This window comes from Talpa europaea (assembly GCF_964194135.1).
Source record: "Talpa europaea genome assembly, chromosome: 12".
Classification (NCBI taxonomy): Eukaryota; Metazoa; Chordata; class Mammalia; order Eulipotyphla; family Talpidae; genus Talpa; species Talpa europaea.
Genome location: NC_140079.1, coordinates 70,673,308 through 70,683,134, shown reverse-complemented (window position 1 = coordinate 70,683,134; position 9,827 = coordinate 70,673,308). Strand labels below are relative to the sequence as shown.

At 59.0% G+C, this 9,827-nt stretch overlaps 1 protein-coding gene across 1 annotated transcript; it reads right to left on the bottom strand.

The window, feature by feature from the left end:
- Positions 1 to 230: 230 nt before the first annotated feature.
- Positions 231 to 6,408, bottom strand: IGSF8 (immunoglobulin superfamily member 8; the record flags this gene model as incomplete). Its single annotated transcript, XM_084249483.1, has 6 exons — positions 231 to 465; positions 724 to 1,137; positions 1,325 to 1,732; positions 2,046 to 2,507; positions 3,158 to 3,535; positions 6,354 to 6,408. The coding sequence occupies 6 exons, from the start codon at positions 6,406 to 6,408 to the stop codon at positions 350 to 352; spliced, it is 1,833 nt and encodes a 610-aa protein (XP_084105609.1). The 3' UTR covers positions 231 to 349.
- Positions 6,409 to 9,827: the final 3,419 nt, after the last annotated feature.

The following is a 9,827-nucleotide window of genomic DNA, read 5'->3' as shown; positions in this document are numbered from 1 at the left end:
GAACAGAAGGCCAGGGGAAGGAAGTGGGGAAGGAAGAAGTGGGGAGAGGGCCAGGATCCCCCTGGGTCAGGGTTGGTCAAATAAATTAAAGGGCAAGGTGGGGGGGGAGAGTATCCAGGCAACCAGAGGTGGTGGGAGCGTACCGGGAGACAGTCAACACCTGCAGAACTGAAGAGACAGTATAGACTAAGGAGAGAGGCTGTGGGGCACAGTCCCGGCCCTCACCCTCAGCAGGACCCTGCAGACAGAGCTGGCTGCTGCTCCCCAGAGGCACCGGGAAGGGAGAGCTCATCCCAGGATTGGGAAGTGAAGGTGGGGAGGTCTTTTCCCTCACCTGAAGAGTGAGGGATCACCGCTTCCGCAGCCTCTTCATGAAGCAGCAGGTGATGGTGCCCAGGACAGTGGCGCCAGTGACTAGGGCTACCCCTGTACCCACCAGCAGGGGCAGCAACAGGGTATCCAGGGCTGGGTGGGAGAGGATGACTGTTTAGTGCATGCTGTCTACAGCATTTCTCCAGCAGGCCGAGTTACACCTCCTCCCGACTACACCACCCTCACCTCCCGCCCCGACACTCAGCAACCATCATTCAATCAGGGACACCAAGGGGCCGAAGGCTGGGATTTAAGGCCTTGGAATGGAGTGATGTGCAACAAATGGGAACAGGTGGATGGATGGAAAGAGGAGCCACAAATGGGGAAGGTGTGAGGGGGCAGGGTGCTCACCATGAGTGTAGGGGTAGATGGTGACAGGTCCCGAGCGTGTGCTGCCTGCCTGGTACCAACTGTAGTCCGCGTGCTGCACCCAGGCACTGGGGGCACAGTGGTACACGCCCTCGTCCTCAGGTCCCAAGCTATGAAGCCTCAGCCGATGACATCTTGGCCCCACCAGCTCCACGCTGACTGGGCCTCCTCCAGGCCGGACCCCCAGCTCTGCCACTCCATCCTGGCCCACACCCCCTACCAGCTGGGCGGGGGCCAAGCTCAGCTCCCCCTCTTCTGGCCGCTCCACCCACCAGCTGGCAGCCAGTCGCAGCCCGGGGGGGCCACCCCGCACTGAGATGTTGCAGAGCAGGGAGGCGGTTTCCCCTCGGTACACGGTCCCTCCAGAGAGCCACGCCACAGCCTCTAGCACCACACCTGCAGAGCCAAGTATAAAGACAGAGCACGAAGGTCAGGGGCTGTCCAAGCAACACCCCAGGAAACCAGGCTGTTCCCCCAAGAGGAGGGTTGCAGGATAGAGGCATGGAGCTGCTGATGGAGGGGAGAGCAACAGAGAAAAAGGAAAAGCGTTCAGTGCCCAACCCTGTCGAGGGCCCATCCTTACCTTCCTCCCGCACGTGCACAGGGAGGGGTCGGGAGCGGGCACTGGCAGCCTCCCGAAGTCGGGCCCCAGTTCCTCGAACGTAGGCCTTGGCGAGGCAACGGTAGGTACCCGCATCACCAGGCCTGGCAGCCTCCAGCCGCAGCCGGTAGGTCCTGGATGCCACCTTCTCCATGGCAATGTGCCGGCCCTCGTAGCCAGGGCCCAGGCTCCCCACGCCCTCCGTGTCCAGCTGGGCTACCAGGCGGCCAGGCCCATGTGCTCCTGCAGGGGCCATCTCCCAGCCCACAGAGTAGGCAGCATGACGGCCCTGTGGGGGCAGCGCCCCTGACACGTTGCACAGCAGTTCCAGAGGCTCCCCGGGGCCGATGCGTCGCTCCCCGGGGCCCACTGCCACTGCCAGCTGGCTGGCTGAAACATAGGAGGGAGGGATGTCATGAAGGCAGGAGGGGCACAGAGCCTCTAGTCTCCAACTGTAGCTTCTGCCTTGACAGCAGCAACTTGGAGACTCTTGCCTGCCCCTCAGAGCAGGACCATTCCCCACACCAGACCCACACCCCATTTCTAAACAGAGAAAACATCCTGGGTTGAACAGGGACAATGCTTATGACTAGAGAAGGGGGACTCCCTGTGAGTCAGACAATGTCTGTTTTGCACTCTTGCAGCCATGATGCCCACTGGGACACCCTCCCCTTGCCCCCTCGTTAGGGTATATGGTGCTCACAGAGTGTCTGCACATCCACGTGGGCCAGGACAGCCCTCTTCTCAGCGATCTGGGCCCAGCTACCATCAGGGTCCTGGATCCATTCAGCTGCTGTGCAGTGGTAGGTGCCTGCGTCATCAGCCTGGGCACCCCCCACCACCATGCGGTAGCGCTCAGTCCCCTCCTTGCTCAGCCTGAGCTCCCCAGCAGCCAATCGCTCAGCATAAGGAGCACCAGCCTCCACGGCCAGGTTGGGCCGGAGTCCCACTACTTCCTGCAGCGTGGGTCGTCCCACAGGTGCCTCGGGCACTGCCCGCCCAAAGGACACAGCCAGGTGTGTGTGCTGCTGTGTGCTCGTCCGTGCCAGGCAGCCAAGAGCCAGCTCCTGCCCCTCGTGTACCGTCAGGCGAGGGGGTGATGTTGGGGCCTGGCGGCCTCTGGGCCCTGGGGGAGTGGCCGCCACCTGCAGCAAGTCTGGAAGAACTGGAGACAATAGCTGGGGTGAGGTGGGCTGAGGGTTGCCCCCCCCATCACTGCATCCCATGTTTACAGATTTCCCTAAATAGACTGGGAGCTCCAGGAAGGCAAAGGTTCCACATGGTGGTACTTCTTCTATAACCCAATGGTGCCAACAACACTGGGCACATACTATCTGCTCAATAAATACTTGTTGAATTTCACAGAACCAGCCTATCACCTACTCATCCTCACGTTTGGGCTTGACCCCTATGTAAAATACTCAGAAAAGTGGCTGTCATCCTTCTCTGAAAACAAAAGAACTTAAGAGAGCAAGAATGGCATGTAGCCCAACTCCTTCCCCTCCACTTCTGCTTTCTGTACCTCCCCCTCTAGATCTGGAGCTTGTTCACCCTGCAGAGAAATGGCCAGGGTACTAATAAGCTTAAGGACACCCAGCCAGGAGGCAGCTCAACAGACAGAGCACAATGAGCTGGAAGGAGACCTGGGCAAGGGTCCTCTGCCAGTCATCGACTTGTTGGGTGACTCTGGGCAAGCACCTTACCTCTTTGGGCCTCAGGTTCCTTAGATAGCAAACCTGTGGGGTGGCTGGACAGGTCCCTCCCAAGCTCTGGCTTTCTACCTGTGGGGGGTGGCACCCCAGCCAGCACACGTACCTCTCAACTCCACCTTGCCACTGTAACTGCCCAGGTAGTGGGCATCAGTGGAGGGGGTGTAGCACTCATAAATGCCGGCATCCTGGGCCTGCAGGCGGGCGATCCTGAGCACCACTGCATCACCCTGCACGCGCTGCACTTGCACCTCCCCGGATGCCACGCGGGGTCCAAAGACTGCATAGGAGAATCGGGCATCCCTAGTGCTGACAATGCCCAGCGCAGCCTCTGGGGCCTCAGGTCTGTAGAGGAACCACTCGAAGTCCTGCTGGGCTGGGCCATCATAGCCGGTGACATTGCAGGAGATGGAGACGGCAGTGCCAGCCACACGGTACAAGGGCCCCTCAGGGACCAGCACCTCCCGGGCCCAGCACCCAACTCCTGTAGGGAAGGAAGGCAAAGGTGGGGATGTCTGGTCCTCATTTGCTTCCTTCCCAGCAGCATGCCTGACCCCCACCGTAAAGGGAAAGGAAATCTGAGGAAAGCTGGCCCCCAGCTTCTGAGAACAGGGCAAAGGTGCTTGGAGAAGAGGCAGATCCAGCTTTGCCTTAACCTCTGAGGGCAGATTGTAGCCAGCTGCTTCTAGATCTAAGCTTCCTCATTCCAACTGTCCTGGTTTCCTCCCCTGATCCCCTACTCCCAAGTCTCTGTGGTTCTCCTTCAGGGCATAATCGGGGGGAGTCATCTATCTAGAGGTTCCAAGACCACAAATCCCTCTCTTTAACTGGAGGGTAGCTGGCATAATCTTGTTCAGAAGTGCCGGTTGGCTCAGCTGTGTCACCTGGGCCAGGGGACTCAGACAATGGAGCCCGTGGTCCGCACTGGGCGGCACAGAGCAGTTGTTCTCACCACACAGTGTCTGCCCCATCCAGCTGTGTGGTGAGCTCACTGCTTCTCCCACCCATAGGACAGCCTGGCAGCTGGCGCTCAGGCGGTGAGAACTAGCCCCTGCTCAGCTCTGGGGTGGACAATCCCCTCCCCAAGTGCCTGTCGATCTTCCCAGTGCCAGCTGAGGCACAGAGTCCCCCAGCTCCTTAACAAAGCCTTCATTTGCATATGACGTGAAGTCATTTACATAAAGCTCTCTTATGTGGGGAGGCCCTAACCCCCAGAAGCCCCTTCCCACCTGGGAAGGCCAAAACCTTCACCCTCCCCCGCCCCTCCTGGTGACCTCAGAGAGCTCAATTTCTTCCATTTCTTCTGCACCCCTCTACAGTGCTGTTACTACATGAGATCACAGCACCCCAGAAAGTAAGCAGGGCTGTGTTAACCTGCTGCCTCCATTTTATAGGAGAGAAAAGTAAGGCGGGAAGCTATAAAGTCTTGGGCAAGATCCTCCTGTCTTACGTGCCATCCAGGTGTCCCTACAGAGGGAATAAGCTTGGGAGGAAGGTGGTGAAGCCCAAAGCCTGAAGGGGTGACCTCACCAACCAGAACTTTACCTAAGGAGCACACCCACACATCCCTGCAGGGGCTGAACCACAAGAGTCTGTGCTTCAACTCTGTCCTCCAGCTCCTCCAGAGCTCCCCTTGACTGTCTCACCCAGAAGGGCCCTTGGCCCCTTCTTCCTGTGACTGAGTCACGGGGGAAGGACACGTGTCCAGAGCACAAGCTGGACATCAGGAAGCCCAGGCTCCAGCACAGGCGATGGGCCCAGTGTCTCTTCACTTCCCAGGCCTCAGTTTCCATGCTGGAGGAGAACAGGAGCTCCAAGCTCTGCCAGGGATGGAGTTGTGACTCAGGTCATTCCTGCCCCAGGGTGTTTCATAATCAGGGTGATGGCAAAGACAGCAGACACCTTCCCTAGAGGCCTCCGGGAAGACTGCTCAAAAGGGCCCACTCCCAACTTCTTGGCTCTACAACTGCTGATTCCCAGAAATCCTCATGGGAAAGCCACTCCACTGCCCTAGGAAACCAGCAGCCAGGGAGCCCTCTGTCAGCCAGGTTCCCTCTGTGCTAATAAAGAACAGGGAGGAGAGATCTGCTTTGGATTCATACTGATTTGGATTCAACACCCAACCCTCCCTAGTTATGTTCTCTGGGGCAATTACTCCCTTTGCTTCATCTGCAACTGAAGCAGTGGGCACTCTGTCTCAGCAGCTCCTCAGGCTCTGTGCACCACTCCCCACTCACCCCACCCCAACCCCAGCTCATCTCTGCTCCTAGCTGCCCACAGGGGAAAGCAAGCAAGTGCTAGGCAACCACCCCAAGGCTCCTTCCTTTAAACAGCCTCCTGCCTCCTGCCAGGGCCCCAAGGAGAGGTCTCTTTCTAGTCCCGCAGGGCCCAGGGCCCCAAGGATAAGCTGTGGTCTAGAAGCAGACACTGAACTGCGTCATCCTGTGCCTTGACTGACAGCTCTGAGTCCTGGCGGCAAGACCACTCTCCACCCCTAGTCTGACAGCACTCATTTCAAGGCCTTGAGTCTCCTGAACATCAACACCGGCAGTCTCACTGTCCCCATGCCATAATCTCCCCTGACCACCTCCTACAGGGAGCCCTCCACTTCAGGCCAAAACAATCCCACTGTCCTCATGCATTCGTGGAGAGTGGACCAGAATATTCCACCATGAACACGCACCACAACAGATACAGGGTGCTTGGAGGTCCCTGCACCTGTCTCCATGTATCCCAGTTTCTCTTAGGGTAAGGAAACCAGGATAAGAGGTGTGACACTTGGTGGCTGACCACAGAGCCAAGTGTCATCTGAGAGAGGGAACCCACCCAGGGTAGGGGGGCGAGAGAGGGAACTGACCCTAGCTTCAGATGGTGGTGGCAGGGGTGGGGGGGATAGGGTAATTACTTCAAAGACAGAGCACTACCGGCCCCTTGGCCTCCAGCCAAGACCGGGCAATTAGGAAGACCAACAGGCACTGCCCACGCAGGGCGGGCACCCAGAGCTGGGCCTGCAGCTAAGTCTGAGGCACGGGAGTAGAACCCTAGGCCCTGCGTGTGCAACGCTGAGAAGTGGACACTGTCCAGAGGTCTGGCTGTCCCCGGGAGCCAAGGGGTGCGTCCTCCCGCGCCCCGCCCGGGGCCTAGAGCTGGGGAACCTTAGCCTCCCAGGACCGGCCCCAGGCGGCCACAAAGGGCAGTTGGGCGCCGAGCCCAGGGGGAGGCGCCCAACGGAGAAAGGGGTGCGAGGGCTCCGGATGGCAAGGCAGGCACCTGCCTGGGGGGCCGGGCGGGGCCGCACTTACCCAGCATCAGCAGCAGTAGCAGCAGCGGCGGCGCCGCGGGGTCCAGGGCGCCCATGCTGCGGGGCCGGTTCTAGGGGGGCTGCGGGGGTCGGCGTGGGCTCGGGGTTGCCGGGGGCTCGGGGGGCGCATGCCCGGGTGGGGGCACGAAGCGGAGCAGCGAGGCGTGGGTGCGCGAGGCTGGCCGAGCCGAGCGGGAGCTGCCAGCTCCCCTCCCTCCTCCCGCCTCCTCTCGCCGCTTCCGCCCGCCCGCGACTCGGAAGACCGCCCCTCCCGCCCGGCCCCGCCCGCAGCCCGCCTCCCGCCCCGCCTCCCGGCCCGCCCCTCCCCGCCCCGGGCCCGCCCCGCCCCGGCCCCCGCCCCGCCTCTGGCCGCCTGCCCGCGAGCCCCTCCGACTCTGGCCCCGCCCCGCCCCGGTGCTCGGCCCCGCCCCGCCCCCAGCCCCGCTCCACGGGAGCTCCAAGCCCCGCCTCTGGCCCTAAGCCCCGCCCCTGGACTCTGGCCCCGCCCCACCCGGGCTCCAGGCCTGGGGTTTCGAACCCAGGCTGGATGCCCAACTCCACCCTCACCCCGCCCCAGCGCATTGACGTCCTGACCCTGAACCCAGGTCCCTGACCCAGCCCGGAACCCTTGGTCCTGACACCTGGCCGCTCCCGAACTCCCGGTCCTGGCCCGCCCTGATTCCCAGCCCCCCCACTCCCGACCCCAGCTGGGGCAGACTGGCGGCCCCTGGGCTCAACCAAATTGCCTCCCACTCCGAGTTCAACCCACCCCAAGGACTCTCCTAACTCCAGCACGCCCCCACCCCAACTTTCCCTGAAAGTCGGGTGTGGAGCGCGGGTTGGGGGGGTGCCTGTTTGAGCACTTGAAGTGCAGCGTTTGCGCCATATGCTGGAGCTCCCCCCTGCCAGGCCGCCCGCAGCACTGCCCCTGTGGGACTGGCCGGCACGAGGACTTTCGCAAGGTCGCTGGAGACCGCGTGCCGCTCCCGCGGTGAAAGGGCACGGGGAACCTGTGTCGCCGCCTTGGGAAAAGTTACTGGCAACGGCGGGCCGCCCCCGCCGCAAAGGCGGAGCAGGTGGCTGCGGAGTGACCTCTGGGCAACAGTGCTTCCTGGTCGGTGATCCCATCAAGTTGCTTAACCTCCATCCTTTGTTTTCTTTTCTTTTTTCACCCTCAGTTTTCTTGTCTGAAGATTGAGCTGGGAAGCCCCAACGGGTCAGGTGACAACTGAGATAATGTACTTCAGGTGCTGGTCCAGTATTGCACGAAATAAATGGGGTTTTGTTTGGGGTCAGTTTTAAAATATGATTTAAAAGTGAGAGGTCGCTAGTTCCAGGAGGAGAGACTCTGTCCTTGGAAAGGTGGGCTGGCCATGGAGACTGGATCTTGGAAGAGCTTGCTTCCCAGCCTCTGATTCCTTTGTCTGTGCAGAAGATAGGACCAGAATGAGGGGAGGTTCAGCCAGGTCTGCTAAGCTAAGGCTGGTAAAGTGGCAACCATGGGAGATGACCCTAGCAGCCCATCTGGCCCCATTCAGCCCCCCACCCTCCCGCTCACCCCCTTCATCCCTTTTTCAGAGGAGTAAACTGGGGTCAGAGGAGGAAGGGGCATAGGTCCAACCAGGCCTGCCTGGACTTTCTATTCAGAGAGAGACCAGAGAAACTTGGAGGTGACCATCCCCTCCAACTCAGCAGGGGGCAGCAGGTGCCTGTTCACTCCCATGTCTCCAGATCCATTTCATCTTAAACCCATTCACAGGCCAGACAGAGCTGTGTGAAAACTAAAAGACACAGGGGAAATTTTGGATGAAAACACTCCTGTTATTTGCAAGTGTAGTGGACATAATGCCTTCTTGAGGCTTGAGAGATGAGGGATATTGCCAATCACCATGATAATGAGGCCATTTGTGGGATGCCAGCACAATAAGGAGGCCCTTTTTGATATTACTCTAGTCTCTACAGAGATTTTCCCAGGTGGTGTCATTTAACACAGGAGAAATCTGAGGCTCAGAGGGGTTAAGCATTTTGCCAAAGGTCACCCAGCTTTTAAGTGGCAAGGAATGAGGAACCCGGGTTTATTTGCCCCCAAAGCCCTAAACCTCCCCATAACTCACTGTGTCTCCTCCCAAGCCTGTTCATCCTATAAACTCATTCATTCCACACATATTGATTGGGCCAGGTTTGTACAGTGGCCTGGAGAGCCCACATGAACGCTGCCATCGTGATACATGGGAGTGCCAGGAAGACACATCATAAGCAAGTAATAACCGATCCCACTATGCTGTTGCACAAGAGACACTCAGGCAGCTGAGAACCCGATCTGGCTAGGGTTAGAGGGAGCAGGAACAGGTAGGTAGGTGTTGAGAGCCAGACAGGGTCTGTTGCCAGGAGGAGCCCCTGGGAGACTCAGCCTCCCCAACACGTTCTTCCCAGACTTAGTTTCAGAGGCTCCAGCAGGGGGCGCCCTCAGTCCAGGCCTGGCATGGCAGATGCTTATGTAACTGGAAACTTGGGGGGAGGATGTGAAACCCAGGCACGAGGCTGCTCACATATGCATGCATGTGCCAGCATAAGGCAGAGGCGCTTCCTGCAGAGACATCAACCCCCAACAGAACCCAAGCATGCGGGCGCGAGCGCACACACAGTCTCACACACAAACACAGTCACAAACACACTACAAGAGTTGTGTTGTGTGCATTGAGAGCATCTTCTGGCCCCAAACACATTTCCCTGCACCTTAGCCAGCACTCTCGGAGGGGGAAGCAGAGATGAAGGAAGGAGACTGTCAGTGGGTCTCAGACCAGGAGACAGGAGGGAGGGAGGAGCTTGGGATTGCAAAGGGCTGGAAGAGGAGATGACAATGATGACGGGGCTCTGTGGTCACATGATCTCACCAGATCCTGGCCACCCTCGAATGCCACCAGCTGTGGGAAGACATCAGACACCTGTCTTGGGTTTCATGTGTTTGTTAAATCCACAAGGCACTAGGTAGGCGCCACCCAGGTGTCCTGAGCATTGTTAAAGGTAATTAAGAACCACGCTATGCCCTGAGGCAGGTTCTAGTCTGGCTAAGGTGTCACATGTATCACATGTGACAGCCACCACCACAGCTCTCCAGGCACATCCCTAACACACTCCGTTCTAACCCACGCCAAGCACACCTTGGTCTCAGCTAACTTCGCCAGAACCCCAGGAAGCTAGTGCTATCGTGTCTCCAGAGGAAACAGGTGTGAGAGAGCATGTCCATCCCGTGTAACCAAAGATTGGTTACACTTGAATTTGAACCTGGGATTTTCTGAGTGTGGAGGAACCTGGCTGCTCCAAGAGGGACTGGTTGGATATGGGCTCTCTAGAGACCAGGTTAGATGTGGGCCCAGCACAGAAACACACTCCCAGTTATAGACAGACAGACTTGGAGGCAGAAAAACAATCACACACACTCATGAGACGCTCAGAAATGCCACAAACACACATG